Source organism: Agelaius tricolor, unplaced genomic scaffold (assembly GCF_023055355.1).
Source record: "Agelaius tricolor isolate 1412-34295 unplaced genomic scaffold, bAgeTri1.0.p SCAF_20, whole genome shotgun sequence".
NCBI lineage: Eukaryota > Metazoa > Chordata > Aves > Passeriformes > Icteridae > Agelaius > Agelaius tricolor.
In genome coordinates this window covers 4,579,915-4,601,637 of record NW_027269280.1, presented here as the reverse complement: position 1 = coordinate 4,601,637, position 21,723 = coordinate 4,579,915, and the positions used below count along the sequence as shown (strand labels likewise).

At 47.6% G+C, this 21,723-nt stretch overlaps 1 protein-coding gene across 1 annotated transcript in view; it reads right to left on the bottom strand.

Annotated features, from left to right (window-relative positions):
- GRK3 (G protein-coupled receptor kinase 3) overlaps window positions 1-21,317 on the bottom strand; it is a 61,855-nt gene extending 40,538 nt beyond the window's left edge. Inside the window, exons 1-2 of the mRNA XM_071445253.1 lie at window positions 20,811-21,317; window positions 7,132-7,208 (exon numbers count right to left, since the gene is read on the bottom strand). Of these exons, the coding sequence (XP_071301354.1) occupies window positions 7,132-7,208; window positions 20,811-20,923 (190 nt within the window). The 5' untranslated portion in view covers window positions 20,924-21,317. The remainder of the gene's footprint in view (window positions 1-7,131; window positions 7,209-20,810) is intronic.
- Window positions 21,318-21,723: the final 406 nt, after the last annotated feature.

Here is a 21,723-nt window from a genome sequence, read left to right as displayed (position 1 = left end):
TGTTCAGAGGCTTAATTAGCTGTGAACTGTTTCAAGACACATTGATAAAAAACTCCATGGGAGTGCAACTGTTTCAGATTGACTGAGGAATTGCCGGGTAGGAAGAAGAGGAAATCAGGACTGTGTGTTAACAGTGGTGGGGCACAAGGAGAAGATTCCACCAGGAACAGGCAAAGGGAGCCCTAGAGAGGCCAAGCAGAGAGAAAACACCACCTTTGGGATGGAAGCCACTTTGCACAGTGTTAATCACAGAACATCCAGAGCTGGCAGGGACCCAGAGGATCATCATCCACTGCTGGCCCTGCACAGACACCCCCACAACCCCAGGCTGCCCCTGGGATTGCCCAAGTGCTCCTGGAGCTCTGGCAGCCTCAGGGCTGTGCCCATTCCCTGGGGAACCTGTTCAGCACCCAGCACTCTCCAGGGGAAGAGCCCTTCCCTAAAATCCAGCCTAAACCTCCCTCCCATAGTTTTAAGGCACAGCAAAGAGAGCTCAAGAAGAGGCTGAAGAGGGCTGAACCAACCACCCAGGGCCCTCCTGATCCAAAAGGAACTAATTTTCCTACAGGATTCCAGGGGCAAAGCAAACACACCTCTGGCAGGTGCACAGCAGGGCAGGTGCTTGTGTTTGTGTGTGTTCTCTGGAAACAGCCAAGGGAAATGTCATGCAAATAATTCCTTGTTTGTTCTCTCTATTATAGAGTGATAATCCTTAACACTCTCATCTTCTCTCCTATGTTGCTACTTCACTCCAAAATTGCCAGTTTGCCTGGAATTCTTGATAATTTAACCCAAAAACCGTGCAATTGCACTGCTCTGCTGAGATAAAGACTTTTCTCCCCGTGCCTTATATCTTCCAACAACTGCACTGCATACAAATGCTAATCTACCAGGATGTGTACATTATCCATCATGGGACTGTCCAGATGATGGGGTGTATATTTTTCCTATTTTAAAGCTCAGGTTTAATCTGCAGCTCCCCTGGGAAATCACACAACACAGCATCTTCAAACCCCCCCCACAAAGGCAGGCAGGGAGATCAGGGCTGAAGCCCAACAAAGAAATGCTCAATTATTTATCATCAGAAGAAAATCCAAAATGAATGCATGCATTTTGATAGTGCCTTTGGATACTCTTTATCCCTGACACCAAGGCAGACAATTCCAACGCACGTAAAATCTACAGCAGGAGCTTCAGCAACACCCCTCAAAATGATCTTCCAAGCAAATCATGCCAAGTATCACTTTATTTTACCACAAAATAAGAGGGTGTTGAAAGAAATGTAGCTTCCAGTAACACTGAAATTATGACATAATAAAGAGATCTTAAATCTAACACTCATTTGGTGAAAAAAAAAAAACAACCTGCAAACAGAAAACCAGACCAACTTTTAGAAGGCTCAGAGCACAGATTTTCTTTCACTGTCCCCCCCCCGCCAACATCCCCAGCCTTGTTTGGTGCAGGCAGAGAACCGTGTGAGAAGCAGATCCCCTGTGAAATATCTCACATTAACGGTTTCTGTTTCGGTTTGCAGCCGCACAGTTTCCGATGTCTCCTTGTGGTTTGGGTTCTTGTGTTGTTTTTAACTGATCACAGAACTCTGCAAGGACAGGGGGGCTTCCACAGCCCCTAAGAACCCCCTGCAGCCTGTCCACAACCCCACGTCCCGGGCTGATCTTGCACTGAAAATTACAAACACCATGAGAAAGAAGAAGAAGATCAGTCTTCAAACAGCATTTCAAGTGTAATTTTTGTTTGGAAGACAACTTCCTAATTTTAGTGGTGACTAATTCTGTGTGGTGGCTGCCAGGTCAGGACCAGAACCTCAGAATAAAACCACTTTGCAGAAACGACCTGTGCCCCTGCTTTTACAGAAAAACCCACCAAGCAACCATGTCCCTGCTACTTGGCTGCACATTATTTAACATCAAAGCACCAGAACAGAGCAAATTTATTTCTGTGCTCATGACACAGCTCAGAAAAGTCATCCCTGCTCACTTCACAGCCAAAAACTCAGGTGCTTTTCTTTACTCCCCACCAAGTTTTATAGCCTTCATTGTTATTTCCTCAGAGGACTATTTAATTAGTCCAGAATGCCAACAGCACATAGATCTTCTGCTTAAATTAAACAATAGCTTAAATAATGCTCTAGGGAGTCACTTTTCCCAGCCTGTTATTTTTAGGCAGTTCAGGGAGCACGGTGCCAGCAGAAAGAGGAAGAGCAAAAATGTTTTTCTCAACAGATTTTAACTCCTATCTAATGATTAGCACCAAACTCTGAAATAATGAAATATGAGTCCAGAACTAGAGGAAGAAGCAAGAGAAAGCATCATTCAGTGCCCCAAAAAAAAAACCTGCTGTAGCTGTTCTCACCCCAGTTTTGGTTGTTTTGTTGTTTTTTTTTTAAACAGAAAGTTGTCCCTGACCAAGCTGGAGGAAACAGCAGCCAGAAGGGTCATTTTGAGCACATTTCCCTGAAAACGAGAAGGGCAGGCACAAAAATCCCTGTGCAGAAGGAGCTACAAAACAGAACCAAATGCTCTGGAAGCTGAGCCGGGGAGCTGCAGAACAAACATGATCCATGCTGAGCTGGATCAGGACAAGGGGAGCAGGGAAGGGGCTGAGAGCCCCCACAAGCCCCCGTGGGCTGGAACCAGCCCCTGATGCAGATGGCAAAATGCTGGGAAAACCTCCAGCTTGGAGCTGGTTGAGGAGGATATGGAAGACAGTGGAATGAATCACCTCAGAAAGATCATCCCTCACTCTGCGAAAGTGGATGGTAAATAAGGAAAAAAAAAAAAAAAAAGGTTCGTAACTTCTTACGTCAACTACAAGTTGTTTTAATTAATTCACAAAGAAAAAAAAATAAAAAAAAACTAAGCCACCTTCGGGGAAAAAAAAAAATCAAGTTACTTCCTAGGAAAGGTGCAAAACTCACACTGCAGCAAGACCAGCTGCTGAAACAGCTAAAACACGTCCTGTTCTCATCCTTCCCCCAGCCCCAACGGCTGTGCAAGAGATGAGAAACCAAGAAGGGTGTGAAGGAACTGCCACGTCCCCCCAGCTCCAGAGATGACAGCACCCTCTGGGCCTTCACCAGGAGGGTCTCAAGCAGCCACCAGAGAGCCCAAGGCTGAAGCAAGCCAGGCATGGAGCTGTGGATGCTCCAAGATCACATCCCAGGATTTCTAACCCAGCTCCATTCCCAGCTTGTCTGAAAGCCCAGAGTCAGACACCAGAGTCACGGAGTTGTATCGGGCAGCAAGTTTGCTCCAAAGCATTTAACAACCAGGATAACCCTGCTCCAAAGCAATATTATCATCTCATAGACTCCCTTGAAGGCCTTGGCTGTAGCAGCCCCTGCTCTGCTCATTTCCCACCTGCCCTCTGAGGGTAGGGCCTCTCCGTGACAAGGACTCCACGTGCAATGTTAACACAGCTGTGAAGCAGAGTGGATTCCACACGTAAATTATGGATATTGGGATACCAGAGTCATAGAATGATTTGGTTTGACCTTAAATCCCATCTCATTGCACCCCCTGCCATGGGCAGGGACACCTTCCACCAGCCCAGGCTGCTCCCAGCCCTGCCCAACCTGGCCTTGAACGCTTCCAAAACCTCTCAAAAACGTCTCTTTTTCTAAAGAAACTCCTAATCTGGTGTTGTAGCAAACAGGATGTGGTAAAAGAAAACTAGCTAAGGTGGTTACGCACTCGGCTTCGAGACAGGCTGTACTTCCCCAAGAGGCTTCTGCTGTGGAGGAAGCAGCTTCTGAAGGAACAGCCGGCTGGGCTGGGCTGCCAGAGCACTCTTCTGGGTGCTTCCATGAGCTCCACGTCCTCTGACTCACCAGGACATTCTTAGAGAGCTCCAGATCGTTCTGGAGCATCACTCGGGGGGCAAACAGCAGTGCCAGCGCCAAGGGATGAGAGCAGCCTGCTTGCCTTGCCGAGGGAAGGGATGCAAATAGGGGGACAGACTTGTTTGTGCAAATCTGATGGAGCCTCCAGGCCATTTTCATCCCTGATGAGCTTCCTGCTCTCATCCCGATCCTAAAGGTTTTGGTTTCCAAGCCAGAGCTGCCCCTGTGGCTCCCTGCAGCTGCACACCTGGCAGGAAGGGAATTTGGGCCAAAGCTTTGGCAGTGGGAGCAGGAAAGCACTGACCCTAAAATGATTTTGGGGCTCGCTAAGAATAAACACGTGCAGGTGATGAGACCAGCACCATAATTAGACACATGCATAGGGAAACATCCATACTGACATCAGAGCCCTTCTGTCAGACAGCTGATCAAAGCCTGGGTTTACATTTGAAAAGATACTGAAAAACAAGAAAAAAAATTTTAAAAAAGGCAGTGACCTGGAGCTGTGAGGAAAAAATTAGGTCTGGGGTAAAAAAAAATAAAAAAATAAGAAACAAACCTGTTCTCATCTAGAGCAGTTGCCAAGGAAAAACTGGGAAGCTCGGTGCGTTTTATAGTCAGTGTGTAAAGATAAAGCAGGGAGTGCTGGATGGCTCCTCAGCAAAATTATCACAGGAAAAACCAGGGAAGATCCAGCAGAATTGCTGGAGATCCCGGCTGATGGAGACTCCCCACACACCCAGCACCTGCCCCACCTGAGGTCTCACCACATCCCCCCCAGCCAAAGACAGGGAGCAGAACAAAAAGGTGATTATAGAGTTTTAATTACCTCCCCATACTTCTTCTCACAGCCCTTTGCAGAACGCTCGCCTAAAACTGCAGGTACTTTACCACAAGCAATTATGCTAATGTCTGGAAACAGAGCTAATTGAGTGGCAAAGAACACGCTAGAAAACGCAATCAAATTTAAATGAACAACCACAGTAAAGGAAATACTGTATTTTCCAGCGTGATGCAAAGTCTGCTGTTAAAAACAGTCGTGTTTAGCTTTAATCTTTTTTTAAAATCCCATTTTAAATCCTGTTTTAGCTTCAGAATGAACTGAAACTCCTGCACGGCATTCACAGAACTGCTCCTCATTTCCAGGTAATCCAGGGCAAGTCCTGCTCTGACTGTACCCGGGGAGAGGAGGAAACCTCTCCTCTGTGCACAGAAACTAAAATGTTAATGAAACTGGGCTCTAAAATTCCAGCTTTAATGGCTACTACCAACATGGGGGAAAAAAGAGAAAGATCTAATCCTTCCAAGGTTCCAGTTACCTAACTGTAATTGCTGTAACTAATCAAAATAACTGCAACAGTCCTCGCTCTAACAGGTAATGAAAAGTATTCAATTACACAAATAGAAATATCCATTACATAGAAGATGGTCTGCTTGACTTCTCTTTTTATAGAGAAAAAAAAAGAAAAAAAGGACTTCTTCATTTCACTGCCCCCAAAGAGACTCAGTTGAAGTCAGGCTGTGTTTGGTTGCTTAAAATTCTGCTTATTTTGCAACTGCCAGGCTACAGCAAAATATTAATGATTCAGCACAGGCACTGGAGCTGAAGCACACACTGAGGTGTCTGAGGTGTCAGTACAAGCAAACAAGGTATCTATCTGCATTTACATGGCAAAAGTCTTGGGCACAATAAAAATTCATAGTTTTAAGCACGAGTACAGAGTTGTTGAAACATAGTGAAAAGTTCCCCAAGACTTCCAATGGCTCTGAGACTCATTAATGATACTCTGAGACACGGGAAAATCGATTATTTTAATCTGGCAATACCTAAAACTCCCACTCCAGTGAGCTGCACGCTGCCAGGCAAGCAGGAAGGCTTTGGGGTATTTCTGCTCCAGCCAGAAGGGAGGCCAGTGAAAACTCAACCAGCCCAAAGATGCCCCCCATTGCACCACTTTTCCTGGGAAATCAGGTATTTTGTTCACTACAGCCTCATTTCAGACAGGAATAAAACCACTGACCTCAAGACTTCCCAGCCCATTCCCCATTTCCAGGACAAGAGCAGCTGGGCTATCCCAGCCAACTCACTCCTCAAATCTGCCACACAAAGATCCCAAGAGCCCCTCATGAAACCCTCCCTGCTTTATTACCCACACTGCCACTAAAATTTTATTTTTTTTCATTGAAACATTAAAAGCTCTAGAAAATGGACTAACCTCATCGTTTCTGCAACAGCTTTTCTGGTTTTGAATCATGTTCAACCTCACTTCTCCCTTCCACTGCCCACATCACACCCTATTTTCAATACTTCCCTGTGGGTCAGATTTAACAGACTGCTCATTCCCACTGCTCTTTCCTGGATTGTTCCCAGCAGGTCCATGTATATTTTTTTTTAATCCACTGCCAGGATGGACACAACATTCTGCCAGAAGAGGATTATTTCACATGCCTCGCTGGCTACAACACTGCTTTTATATTTAATCGTGCGATCCAGCTGAGCCAACGCAGCTCAGGGCTGGCTGTCACAGCCAAGTCCCTGCCCCGAGGGTGCCCAGGCTGTGCCTTGTCATTGCTCTGGCACAGGTGCAGAGGAAGGACACTGCTGGATTTCCCTGGGAGCACTGCATCTTCCCCCTCCCCTGGTTTATGGAGGTTTTGTCCTCCTTGTCCTCGGTGCGTCACAGCAGAGCACAGAGGATCCTCACTGCAGCACTCAGCTAAATGAACACTGATCTCTGATGCTCCCATTCCCTGCATCCACCTCTCCATGATTAACTGCTCCACCAGCCCGTTTTCCCAGCAGCTTCACCCCCTGCACACACACAGATTTCACTCCCCCCCATGCTGGGAGCAAGAACACCATGTCAGAGGGTCAAGACAACACATCTGGGATTGTTTCTCCTGCTCCCTTATCAACAGGCTCATTACCTCTGCAAAGAAAAAAAAAAGTTTAACTGATGTGACACATTACATTGCTGACAAGCCCATACCAAGTAATATCATTTTCTCCTCGATGTTTCCAAATAATTTAATTATTTTCCCTGTAGTTTTCCAGAACCTGAAGTTGACAGATGGCCTTGCTCTCTGTCTTCTTCCCTTTCACAACATTTCATCTTCTTGAAGACCTTTGTTTCACTAAGTCCTGTCCATCCTCCAGTGTTCCTCAATCTACAGCCCTGGCTCCTCAGCAGGCACCACAGAGAAATGTAAAAACCAAACTGATCTTGAAATTATCTACACAAATAACATTTTATTGAGACATGACTTACCAATTTTCTGATGAAAGATCTTGTCAAAGGTTAATTCACCCCTTTCCTCGAGGTATTTCTGCATAACACTGCGGATACTGAAAGAAAAAAAAAGGGAAAAAAAAAAAAGGGGTTACTTAAAATTGCCTTTTGATCCCTGGGGTCACTTCCCAGGGGACATCCTGGTCACCACTTTATTTCTGTCTCAGGTTTAGCTTGCACAGTAAAATAACTGCACAAGTCACCCCCAGCTAGCCACACAAGGAGCCAACAGCAGCTCCATTAGGCCCTGCTTGGCTGCAGTGCACTTAACATCTACTTTGCCTAATTTATAATGTCACAATCACTCACTTCAACCACATTAACAAAGATTTCCTTTATTTGTCAAGTAACTTCAATATTCATTGTAATATAATGCCCATAAAAATTTCATATGGGCAACAATACAAGAACATAAATCTTAAAATCAATGCAGGCCAGCAGTGCTGGGCCTTGGTAAAGCAACTCTATTGTCACAGTATCGAGCCAAAATTCCACCAGACTTTCTCTGTTTCCAATTTTAAAATCAATAATTTCCATACATGCTATTTATTACTATAATTACACTACTTATTATGATAATTATACTATTTATTATTATAAAAATAACCTTGAACAAAGTACTCATGCTCTAAACAAGGCCATTCAATATCACTGATATTTCTGCAGCAGCAAGACTGAGCAGCTAAGCCTTGCTGACCTCAGGGACATCCCCTCTCGTGTGCTCATCACTAAAATTCTGAGAAGCCTCCCAAATACTGACACACATCTCCCCCCATGGAGGGAGGAAAGCATCCACACTCCTCCTCAGAGGAGCTGAGGCACGAAGTCTGAATGACTTGACCAGAAAAAAAGTCTATAATAAAGCCAAGGACTTTGCTGGAAGGGCCTAAACTCCCATGTAGGAAAAATTCCTATTAATAGTTTTCTGTGTATCTCCAAGTCCCACGTGGAACACGGATCTCTGAACAGTGTGATCCAAAGCAAGAGCTCTGGAGGCCAACCACCACATCAAGTCAGACAAGAACTGGGAGGGCTGAACACTGTTAATCAGGTTTGAGATGATAAATTATTCAGTGACGAACTTGCTGTTTATTTGTTCATTAAGAACTGGGTCTGCCCTCTGTGTATTTTAACAATCTAAACAAAATACTGATTTTAAATGAAGAGGGAGCAGTAAATAAGAGATTGTGGAATCACAGAATGGTTTGGATTTGAAGGGATCTTAAAGAATTATCTTGTTCCACCCCCTGCCATGGGCTGGGACACCTTCCACTATCCCAGGTTGCTCCAAGCCCCATCCAACCTGGCCTTGGGCACTTCCAGGCATGGGACAGCCAGACCTTCTCTGTGCCAATACTTCACCACCCTCACAGGGAACAACTTCTTCCTAAAATCCAACCCAAATCTTTTGCCTTGGAGAGTTCCAGGCATGGGACAGCCAGACCTTCTCTGTGCCAATGCCTCACCACCCTCACAGGGAACAACTTCTTCCTAAAATCCAAGGAATCTGGATTTGAGGAAAACCAAATCTTTTGCCAACCAGACCTTCCCCTCTTCCCTCTGAGCTCACAGAGGAGCCCCTGGAGATGAACAATCCTGGCAGAGCTCCCAGAGCCCACAGCTCCCCCTCCTCCCCGAGCCCCTCGGCGCTGCCATCGCCCCCCGGCACCGTCCCCGTTCCCACTGACCGCCAGACCAGCAGTAACAGAATAAGCCTTTTTCATAATGATGACATCAAGGAAGCTTTGCCCTGCTCACACGAGTGCACTGCAAGAAATTACATCAACAGATCTCCAGTCTAGACAATGGGAGAAGATAATGAAAATTTAACGTGTGACTGAGGCGCCCAGGAAAACAGTGATTGTGTAAGGAGAAAACCTCTCCAGCTCCTCCTCCTCCTCTGCTGACATCCCATACTTCTGGTCTGATGGATAACGTCAAAGGAACAAAATGTCTTTTGCAGCCACAGAAACTGAACAAATCTGTAAAATGATCACAGGCTACACGAGTCTGTGCCACGTTCCAGCTCCTCGACACTCGCACTGCTTTAAAATCATTGCTACTTATCCATATGGATAAATAGGAATAAAGGACATGGAGTGGATTATGAACTATCCAGAATAATCACCTGCTAATTCTCACATGGAAGTTACAGGTAGAAATCCCCTGGAGTTCAAAGAATTGAAGCAGAGTCCATGTATCCTTCAGAAAGATGGAAAATTCTAAAATGGAGCTTAGCACATTCCACAAACAGGAAGAAAGGTTCCCTCTCTGCTTTAGTCTATTGACTCATTAGTTGCCCTACACGTAAACAATCTGGGATTAAAAGCTGCATTTCACAGAAAAGCAGCCATTTCTGAAAAGCTTTCCCTGGCCAGAGATGCCATCAGCACAAGCCACGCACTAATGCAAGAAGTGGCCGTGTCTGCACGAGTTCATCTCGGTTCACAGCATGATCCACCTTAATAGCAGCACTCACAAGGAGCAGAAACAAAAGTTGGCTAAAAACAAAATCCAAGGAGACTTCAGAAACAAAAGCACATCCAACTAGACTGCAGCAAAACCTTTTGTTCATGTATTCTTTTCATTTCAAAGAGGAAGAAAACCGCAAGCAACAAAAAATTCAGGAACACTCCATTTACTATCCACATACCACAAATCAGCTGAAGGATGTTCAGGGGAAGTCAAAATCAGGCCTAAAATTTGGTGAGAAATGCAGCTTGGACCCTGAGTACCTCTCTCTGGGCATCTTTATCTTCACTGAAAGGCTGGTCAAGCATTGGAAGGGACTGCCCAGGTGGAGTCTGCATCCCTGCAAGTGCCCAAGGAACATCTGGATGTGGCACTCAGTGCTCTGGGCTGGGTGACAAGGTGGGGACCAAGCACAGGTTGGACTTGATGGTCCTGGAGGGCTTTTCCAACCTCAGTGATTGTGGGATTCTGTGACTGCTGGTTTAACTGGGAGCACAGGGAAGCCCTTTGCCACTGGCCCCAGGGGGATGCCCAGCAGTGCCTGGGCATGGGCAGCTGGATGCTCTTGCACTTCTGAGAGCCCCTGGGTGAAGCTGGCCCCAAAGGAGGAGCTGAACAAACACCCCAGGCCTGCTGGAGCACACTGCCAGCCCCAAGCAGGCAGAAGATGATTTATCTGCACCCTCACCAAACCATAAACAGGTCGCTCTAACCTGGTCAGCTCCTCCACCTGCCCAGAAATGGGATTTATTTCAAGCACGAGCTGAACAGTCTGTTGAAAGGAGCTTCAAGCCGCATCTTGGAGCTCTAGTTACTCCAACCTTGATCAAAGAAACCTGCTGAAAAGCAGCCTCCAAGGTTAAGCTCCATTCTGGAATGAAACAGCTCTCACTGTCTGTGAGCAGCCTGGCAGGGCACAGGCAGCAGCCGCAGTGCCAAGGTCAGCACAGGAGGAAAACGTCTACTTGAAAACATGTCTGAAAAGCTCAGGAGAAAACACATCATGTCCTTTCTAACACAGAAAAGGCCATGTAAGGCAAGAGCATCTATGATCCTCCCTCTCAGACGAGTTCCAGCACGAGCAGCAAGGCAGAAGGAGCCTTGGAGAAGAGCTGAGCCAAAGGCAGGACTTGTCCTTGGCTGCAGCACTGGACAACAGCAGCCACTCCTGCTGTTCCCAGGAACACTGCAGTGACAGCCTGGGACTCCAAGGAGAAGCGTGCCAAGCAGGAGAAATCCAACTTCTGCTGGGTGTCTGAGTGTGTGTGCCCAAGGATGGCCACTGGAAGTCAGGAACTGACCACGGGGCAGCTGGAGCACAGCCCCAGTGGATGTGGGAAAATGCCCAAACCAGGATCTACAGAGGAGAGGAAAAACAATCAGCACTCGCTCTGATACTTCTGACAAAGATGGAGAGGGACTTTTTCCAAGAGCATGTAGCAACAGGACAAGGGGGAATGATTTCAAACTGGCAAAGAGGAGGTTTAAATTAGATATTAGGAAATATTTCTTCTCTGTGAGAGTGGGGAGGCCCTGGCTCAGGTTGGCCAGAGAAGCTGGGGCTGCCCCATCTCTGGAAGTGTCCAAAGCCAGGTTGGACAGGGTTTGGAGCAAGCTGGGATAGTGGAAAGTGTCCCTGTTCACAGCAAGGGGTGGAACTGGATGGGCTTTAAGGTGCATTCCACCCAAACTATTCCATGATTCTATAAAAGTTCTGCTATTCATTTCACACAGACTTTGTCCCTGAAGTTCTTCTGAAAGTAACTCACACCTCAGAAAAGGAAAGGGCACAGAATGAGGCAATGGGGTGTATCCACATGTGCAATACTCCTGCTACTGGAACTAGGTCAAGAATCTCCTTACTACTGCCCTTCCTACTGCTGGATCTTAAATGAACTTTGAATTATTTATCATCAGAGCAGATGATTTTTTTCTTGTAAATCAATAAGAGTTCAGATTTGTGGGATGTTATTTGGTGTACAGGTGCACACATGCACACCACAGCTTGGAAAAACAATGACCAGCATTGAAGAACCACATCTGCATTAAAAATGAGCAGTTCCAATCATTAATATATTCTCCAATAGGCTGAAACAGGAGAACAGAAAAACAAAATAAGAATGAAACACCAGCTTCACAGAGACTAAGAGCTTAGTTCAGGATTTAACTCTACCAACATTTCCTGTATTGTCAAGAGCAGGTCATAAACTTTATCAGCTCAGATCTCCAGTCTGTAAAATAAAGTTGGATTTATTTTTTCCCTCCTCTTTGTCATTAGAACAGGTACCATCCCTCTGCCACATGTGGCCAAAAGCACACTGCATTCCTGATGTCACCTGGCACGTCCAAATTAATAATTATTTCAAGAAAATGCCAGATATTCATCAACTCCATGGCCACTGCTTTGACTGCCAAGGTTTGGCAGTGCCTGTCCACTCTCTGCTCTCCCGGCATCCCATCTCCACACCACAGCCACCTTCATTTATTCCTGTGTCAGGGGTAATAAACGCTGAACACTCACAAACCACTGAACCCATTTCATTCTGCTTCCTCTCAGATTGCACTCAGCTCAAAGTTCAGCAGAAGTCAATATTTCTCCAAATGACTGGGCTCTCAATGCTGTAAAAGCTGCTACACACGTGGTCACTGTGGTTCCAGCAGTTCATGGGGCAAATTCCCAGCACAGAAAGGCAGAAAAGATCATTACACCATCTAAACTGATATATTTATGTATTACTTGTAAACTCACAGAATCACACTCCATCTTGAAGATCTTTCCCAATGCAAATCCTTCTGTGAGTCAGTTATTAATTAATGCACATGCCCAGCCTCACCACCTCATCACAAAGCAATGAGTGACCCCAAACTTTGATTTCTCTCCATAAAAACATCACACCACACACACACACCCCACCTCCACGGGACTTCTGCCATTTTCTGGCCCAGCTTCACCCATTTCTGCCCCATTTTGTGCCCTCACACCAAGCCAAGTCGTTTCACCGCAGCAAACTAATGCTCTTAGAGCTGTCGTGGGTGATTAGCAACATATTTCACCCCAGAGCCCTGTGGGATGGAAGGGATTAGAGCTCAGCAGCACCTGCCCACACCCCCTCCCCTCCCTGCATCAGCAGCTTCACTTATGCAAATTATTTTAATGAAGAAAGTTTACAAGGAGGGAGCCAGAAGCGGGAGTTTTTGGAGCTCCAACTTCACAAAACACCAGCCCCAAGATCCTTGAGGCATTATCAGAGCTGAAATCTGAAACTAATATAAAAGCTTCTAAGTACATGAATTTTGCAGGAATAATTACACCAAATTGCAGTGTCAAGGACTTGCCCTTCCACCAGATTGCTGCTGCTGAGAAATTACAAGAAAGGGAAATCAGAGCAAAATCACATCTCCTCGCTCTGACTGCAATTAAGGCATTCGCCAATCATAAATTACTTTTTTTTTTTTAAACAAACACAGAATTACTGAAGACGTGCCAATTTTTTCTAATCTTTCTCAATCTCAAATGTTTAGAACTTTCTTTGCAAGTAGCAAGTATAAACCTTGATTGAGAGACCAAGAACTACGGCCAACACTGACAGACGCCTCTGATTTATTTATTCATTTATAGGCTCAGGATACAATTTTACAGAGGTTTTAAATGTTTACTTCCACTATCCAAATCCATCATAAAGTTGCTAAAATTGGACCAAAAGATCCTGCCCCAAAGGCCTCTGAACTGAAAGCATGACAGGGTCAACAAGTACAATTCAAAGCATTGGCAGAATGGCCCAGAGCCACCACAGCCCAAAGTGGGTTGTTTTTTTCTCCTTGTACAAGTGCTTTTAAAAGGTTTAGCAATGCAAGATTGATCAAAAGTGAAAACTGGGATGAAATATTTGGCCTAAGAATCGGATCTTTCAAAGCTCTTTTAAACAACAAGTTAAAAGTACAGGGGATGTTCCTGTATTTTTGAACAATCAGGAAAATCTCGGGTAAAAAAAAAAAAATCCAAACATCAAAACCTTAATAAAAAAAACCACAGAGGACTGATGCACAACACAGAACTGCTTCAAACATGAAAACGAACAGAGGAGGACAGAGAAGAAATGGAGAAGCCAGACTGGAAAACAACAGCAAATGATAAGAAGGCTCAAAAATGAATGTCACTCTCAAAGCTGTGTCCCACCCCCAGCCATCCCCACTCAAGACACCAAGAACAAAACATCCACACATGATTTGGCTTCTTTTAATTGAGTTATGGGATTTTTTTAGGTTGGAAAAGCTCTCAGAGACCATCAAGACCAACTGTTCCTGCAGCAATGCCAAGGCCACCACGGACCCACGTCCCCAAGTGCCACATCCACATGGCTTTTAAATCCCTGCAGGGATGGAGACTCCCACCAATTTTTGGGATCCTGAAATTCCAGAAATTTTGTTCCCTCTTCCCAAATGTTGTGGTCCCAGGGTGGATTTTTGGGTGAATTTTGGGGTTTTTTTTCCATTTAACTTTCACCGTTTTCGCACCATTTTTCCTCCGATTTTTGCCGTTTTTCCACCTTTTCCCCTCGAAAAATTTTTGGGATCCTGAAATTCCAGGAATTTTGGGTCCCTTTTCCCAAATTTCATGATCCCAAGGTGGATTTCTGGGTGGATTTCAGCTCCTTTCCCCCTCCAAATTTCACCATTTTGAGACCCAAAATCCACTCCAAAATCCACCTAAACCTCCCCTGAAGCAACTTGAAGCCATTTCCTCCGGATGTCAACTGGATCCAGCTCCATTCACCACCACCCTCTGGAGCCACCACACAAAGCTCAGCCTCACAGAGCTCATTTTCCCTGCCGAAATCGAGGCACAATCACAACAAACAGCAGCAGCCAAGGCACATCCCAGAGCTGTCACATCCCAGAGGGCCCCTTGGGACAGCGGTGTCTTTCTCCAAGGTCTGAAGCTCCGAGCGTTTCATTGGCTTCCCTGGAGGTTTTTAATTTCCCGGGAGGATGCAGGAGCTCTTTGCTCGTGTGCACCTTGAGCAGAGGTAGAAATCCCCCGAGCACCCAGCAATTCCCAGCTCCTGGTGAGGTTGCAGGAGCTGGGAGGTGCAGCTGGTGCCTGTCTGCTGTCACACGCCCCAGACTCGATCCCTAATGATGGCTTTGATCTGCACAGCTCCACCAGATCCTGAGAAATCCTCCCTTTCCCCGGCTCCCTCCTCAATGGGACACGACACGTGCTGACAGGACAAATTCCTGGCACGCTGGAAGGGGGCTGAGGGGCTCTATGATCCTTCAAATGCTTTCAGAAATTGTTATTTATTTCTGCAAGGCGTTTGTATATAGGTGTTTAGTCAGTATTGGAATGATTTTTTTGGGTAAGTATGGGGTGAAGCTCCTGTGGAAAACAGCTGTATTTTCTAAGCTAGAAACTGCTGCTTTTTGCACCAATTTAGTTCAATTAAATTCTGTTGTTTGGTTTATGCACCTGGACCTGACGGCTCCTGATAGGCTTTCTACTAATTTTATTAATTACCAACAAAATCAAGCTATTATTGATAAGAAGATTAAACCAGGCCATTCCACATGATTTCACCAGAACACAAACCAAGGGCTGCACACGCTCGTGTCCTGATGTTATAGTTCCAGTGTTGGCTGAAACCATTTCACACAGGAAGGTCTGGGCACTGAAAAGCCATCAGCTATAAAAGGATTAAGAGCTATAAAGTTCATTAATTTTACTGAAAAAAAACCATCTGGCAGGTCCCTGCAGCTCACCTGCACCAGATCAAATGAGTGCACCTGTAACACAACATCACATTTTGGAAGCTTTCCCCAAAAAACACATCTAGAATCACCCCTCTGTTTTTAGCACAGGAACAGAAGGCTGCACACTGATCTCCCTCCAGATCACCGTTGATTTACCCTTTTTTGTTTTCTCTTACTTAAGGTAATGACACCTGAGGGAAGGTCTGTGCTGCAAAACATACGCGGCAATCCTGCAGCATCCCCAGGGAGAAGCAATTGGAGCATCTCTCTGAAGGCCACATCTCTCCTTCCTGTGCCCAGAGATGCTCCAAGCACTGGATGCTCAGCAGCTGAGACAGTCAAGGGCCTCCAGTGAGGCTCAGAAAATTCAGCTTCAACTCCTGCACCTGCCCAAGGTGCTACATGTGAACAAATGTACATCAGGCATTTCCTAAGTGGCTCCTGATCTGTGCAACACAGATAATAACAAGCTGTCCTTCATCCAGACTCTCATTCCTTGTCTCTTAAAGCTCTGCAAAGGACTTTCATCCTCCTGTGCTCTGCTGTAGAGGCTTGTCTGTTATCAGAGTATGGGACACTGCAGGTACAGTAAAATCTCAATTCCCAACAGAGAGAGGGAGCACCCAAACAGAGCCAAGAGCAGCACCCACAGCAAGCAGGAGCCCTCCCATACATCCTCCTACACTGACAGGCCATAATCCATCCCCAGGCATGCATTCTTCCCAAGAAAGTGCTGGAGTACAAAGCTGACTTGAGATAAAAAGCAAGCACACGTTGTCAGCAGCCCCAGCGTTCTGTATGCACACCCAATTATTCTGAGAGAGCCATTTCTTACTGCCTTCACAACCACACACTTCTGCTGATGGCCAAGCAGGGAGGCTGAATTTCCAATCAAAAATTTCACTACTCTGTCTCGCCCTGAGCTAATCCACCAAAAATCACAACTGTTCAGCCTTTATTGTACTGTTAGTTCAGAAAAAAGCAAATTTTTCCCCTTCCTCAATGAACCCTCACATGTGTCTTTTCACACTAGCAGTGCAGATAGCAAGATAAGCTTCAGTTTACTTATTTGAGCTTCAGATTTTGGATATTAGGAAAAATTTCTTCATGGAAAAGGTTCTCAGGCATTGATTGGAAGGAGCTACCCAAAATTGAAGAGTTTGCTTGCATTTACAAAGAAGCACCTAGAGAGACACAGAGGGCTGACACGGGCGGAACAGCAACGAAAATGGAAATTACACAAGCAATTGTCAGGAAAATGTTCCCAGAGACAGCAGGGTAAATGAATAAACACAACACGGAGGCGTTAAACAATGCCAGAGAAAACACCACCAAAATCACCCAGACTGACAGCACAGACAGGGGAACGTGAGCCTGCAACTTGGAGATTAACTCAAGTTTCACAAGGTGCAAGAACTCCCTGAAGGCCACCTCAAAGAATGAAGTGAAATCCACAGAAAGAGCAAAGCAAGGCCAAGAGCACAGAATTACAAAATCAGAAGCAAGAGAGAGAACAGAGCAATGATGCTTAACCCTGAGCAGGAGGTGTCGCTTGGATTTCAACAATATTCAGCACCAATAGAGGACGAAAAGAAATTACAAACAGCTCAGGATAGAACTGGGAAGGCAAATTAACCTCTGTGTTTTCAACAACCCTTAATCAGAGTTTTAACAAGCCAATTTGAATACTGGGTGAGAAAGCAAAGGGCACATCAACCACCCTACAAGAAGCAGCTGGGTACCAGGGGCCAGAATTCACCCCTACAAGTGAAGTGAAGATGGGATGATAACTGAGGGAAAATGTCATGTTAAAAGCATTATTTTTAAGAAAAAAAAAGTGACTGCAACATGCTCCCTTTTCCCCCAGCAGAACAAGATTCAGAGGAGACCAAAGAAAAAGAGTGGGAGAAAAATCAGAATTAACTTGAAATAGAGGTAATTAGTGAAAGCAGGTTAGAAATAGAAAGATGGGATGAGAAATATCTACAGCCTCAGGGAGAGAAGCCTGGACAGATGGATGCTGTGTTTTGTTACCATGCCCGTGGTATTTGTATACCAAAAGCACCCAAAGCTTACGTGATGTTTATAGCAAGAAAGGTTTAATGTCAACTTTCCAGAGGCGCACACAAGAGGCTTCTGCAAGCCCTGAACCCTCTCCCATTTGTTACCTGATTTCTTGGACCATTTTTCTCAGTTTCACATTACGCAAATCCTTTACTCAAACCAGAACAAGCTGCTGGCAAATAAAAACAGCTGTTCTATAAGTGCTCTTCCAGTCCCTCTGACCAAAATAAGGGAAATGTAAAATTGACATGGAAAAGGAAAAATCCTCAGCACCCTGCTGAATAGCCAAAAAAAATCAGAATGCAGTTAATTTACTCCTTTCCCACCAAAACTTAAGATATTTGAGAGCAATGCTGCAGGATAACATTTAGGTTTCATATTTGCTCATGTTTCCACAGGGCTGACTTCCTTCCCATTCCAGGCCTGATTTCAGCAGGATATTCTGCCTCTGACAGCTTTTCTGCCCACCCATGCGAATCTCCCTGAAAAACAGGCTTTTAGGAAACAATGTACAACAGAAAGATACCACAGCTCTCACAGCTCTTGGCAAAGGCTCTTAGGAACGAAAGGAGGAAATGCAGAAGGGAAGGAAAAGCAGATGACAGAGGATGGAAGAAGGGTTGTTTTGTTTTGGTGCTTAAAAAAAACACAAAAACACACTAATCCTCTTCCTTAGGCACTCCGGGCTCATTAGTGTTTTCTGTGCTTCCTCCCCAAACTGTGATATTTAACGATTTCAGGACAAAACCAGTCTGAGGATAATTCAGGAAAACTCAGCAATAATCAGCCCTACGGCCAATAAACTCTTCACCCTCATAGTTTATTTGCTGCTAAGCCTTGGCCTGCAGCCTTGGAATTCATTCTGCCGGCACTACAGCTATTTCCTTGTAAACAGGAAGCCCCCTCAAATTTGCATTACAGTAAACTCATTTGCTTCATTTAACCTCAGCCTTATCTGGGAAAGATAAAAGGGTGCCAACAGGTGTACAGGGCTCCAGCAAGGAGACAAGGGGTAAAACCTTTCTATTATTTCAATAGGAGATAACACCACAGGGCACTGGACCCATCCCTGGGCTGTGGTTGCCCACCAGAGATAAACCAACACCTTCCTGTGAGCAGAGCACTGCAATAATGCAGGGACACTTATTCTCAAGCATGGATGTGATATTCCAGTGACCTTCCTGCTCTCTGTCCCAGTGACAGCCAGGACTGATGGCGGGGATGGCTGCACACCCAACGTTACAGAGCCGGGCTCGTGCTCCTCCAAGGAGCTGCTCACACACACACAGAAATAATGAATATCTGGAAAAATTGTTTGATTTCAAACAAGAGAGGACTCCGTGTGTTGTATTTTTTCTCCTGTTACTATATCAACCTGCCTTTAACCAGCCGATTTATGTCACTTTAAATGAATCACTTTGCCAGCGATACAGAATATTTCAGTATACCCAGCACACCATGTCTGCTCTAATGAGAGGCATCAAAAAAACCAGCCAGAAGCCAGCACAAAGATATCTGACACCAGAATAACGGTCACAATTTCCTACTGTATGAGGAAATCCCTGGTTTCAGTTAAAAGCTGAGAGGTTCAGTCATTTTGGGCACCCTAGAGCCGTTTGTGGTCCCGGGCTGAGGTAAGTCCCTGTTCTCGGTTATGTCCGCGCTTCCTTCCGCTCCTGTGCCGAGGGCCTGGCGTGTCCCCGTCCCACAGCACCACGTACAGCCCCAACCCTCTCCTCACTGAAGGATTCTCACCTCCTGCAGGGCATCCCACACCAGGCAGGGTGGCAAGCCATGACCTCCAACAGGTCCTTCCACAGGCAGCCCAAGGAGCGAGGCACTTTGGCCACCGATCCTTTCGCCTTCCCTGCAAAACTTCCTCTGGCACCTGGCTGCCTTTCCCACCTTCTGGAGCCAAACACAGGTGAACCATCTCTCCCAGCTCAGGGAAACCACCAAACACGTAAATCCTGGAGCGGGAGAGCAAAGCACAGCAGGTTCCTCAGGTGCTGTGCTTGCTACGAGGCTTCCGCCACGCTGGGCACGAGGGACGTCGGTGCAGGCAGCAGCTTCCAGCCTCTCCACAAGCACCAACCCTGCTGATATTTCTCATGGCATCGGGAGGACTCCTCCTGCCCTGTAATTCTCCACGTCCCACCTTTCACCTGCCCGCGGGGGTTATGTCCCTGCTGGGAACAGGGAGCAGGACATCACCGAGGACAGCACTGGTATCACCAGAGCTCTGAGGCACATGAAGCCACCAGCACCCCCAGCAAAGCTGCGCCTCGGGCTAACAGGGCAGATGAAATGTCACGGATATTGTATGGCTTTTAAAGTGTAAACACAAACCAGGAGAAAAGCAGCCGCAGTCCAGCAACACCATCCTCAACCAGACCTTAAACACAACAGCCAAACTTCATCACCTGAGCTCTCACTGCCCCTGCAAGGGGGATAAACACGGGCTGGGCATCCTTCACCTTCCCCTGCTCTGCAGCCTCCCAGCATTCCAGCAGAAAGGCAGGAAAACGAGGGAAGAAGTGGGAAGAGGGCTCCAGCGATCCCTGGCTCACAGCAGACAGCTAGGCTAGGCCACCAGCAGGCTTCCAAACTGCCTACACATTCTGCAGTAAAATTTGGTTTAGATTTTTCCTGTTGCAGTATTTCGTTTGCTGGCTGAATCTTCATTTTATATATGTATATGTACACACACACACAGAGCCATGAAAAAAAAGGAAAAGCTCCGTTTTAATTTCACCGATAAATAAGCGATGCTCAGGTGATTTTATAACAAACACATAACCACGGGAAAAAAGCTGGTTTTGCCGAAGGAAAGCTGCTTTTAGCACCAAGCTCCAAGCAAACAACCTCGTCCGTGCCAGGGCAGCCGGCTGCTCCCGCGATGGGACCGGGGAAGGTCGGGGCGAGGAGCCCAGACCGGCACCAGCACCTCCGCTCCGTGAGCCGCCTGCTAAGGGCGAGCTCCGGCCCCGTCCTCCTCCCGCATCCCCTGTCAAACCCCATGAAGCATCACCAAAAAACCGCTCTGCAGAGCGGCACGGCCAGAGCGGCTCCGTTCGGTGCTACCGAACGCTTTGGACGGGAATTCCTCACCCGCCGGGCTGGGGATCCATAAACCCCCGAGCTGCGGGGCTTCGTCCCTGCAGGGACCGGCGTCCCCCCTTCACCCACCGAGGGACCCCGCACAAGTTGTGGCAAATAAACACACGCATCCAGCACAGCCAGCCCGGCCCCGCGCTCGCCAAGGCCGGCCCCGGTGCCGGCGGAGGCCGCGGGGGCACGGCCGGACCGTTATGTCCGGCGCGGGGAGGGCGGCGGGGGCCGGGCCGGGGCCGCGGCGGGGCGGGCGGTACCTGGGCTCGGGCAGGGTGATCTTCTTGCTGGCCCTGGCCGCCGGGGTGCTCTTGCTCTTCTCCATCGCCATCAGGTAGCTGACATCGGCCAGCACCGCCTCCAGGTCCGCCATGTTCCCGCTCCGCCGCCGGGCTGCAGATGGAGGCTCCGCCGGGGCAGCCGCCCCCGGGGCGGGGGTTGGCGGCGGGCGGCGGCGGCGGCTCCGCCGGTACGGCCGAGCGGCTCCCGGTGCGCGTGTGCGGAGCGCGGGGGGCCGCTCCCGCCTCCCGCCCTGCGCCCCGGGGCGGGCGGGCGGCAGGAGGGACGGACGGACGGACAGACGGACGGCAGAGGGAGGGAGGGAGCGAGGGAGGGAAGGAGGCAGGGAAGGAAGGAGGGAGCCCCCGCCGCGCCCCCCTCAGCGCCCGCCCGCCCCCGCCGGGCCCATGGCGGCGGCCGGTCCGCCCCCGCCGCTCGCAGCCTGCGCGGCCCCCGCGGCCCCGGGCCCGCCGCTCGCAGCCATGGGCGGGCGGACCGGGCTGCCCCGCGGCGCCGCCCCAAATCCCGACATGGATCGGCGGCGGCCGGAGCCGGGGGCGGCCGCGGCACCCGCGGGGTTCGCGGTACCCCCGGTCCGCTCTGACGTGAGGCTGCCCCTGGATTCCTGGAAGTGTCTCCGGCCAGGTTGGACGGGGCTTGGAGCAAGCAGGGATAGTGGAAAGTGTCCCTGCCCGTGGTAAAGGGGTGGGATGGGAATTTTCGGTTTTTTCAACCCAAACTACTCTGGGATTCCGCGGTTCCGCAAGAGGGGAGCACCGGAGGCAGCCCCAGCCGCGGAGCGCTGAGCTGCCTGCAAGCCTCAGCGCCCAGTTGGACGCATAAGTTCGGAATTAATTTCCTCATAATTTATTAAAAGGCGTGCATAACAAAAAC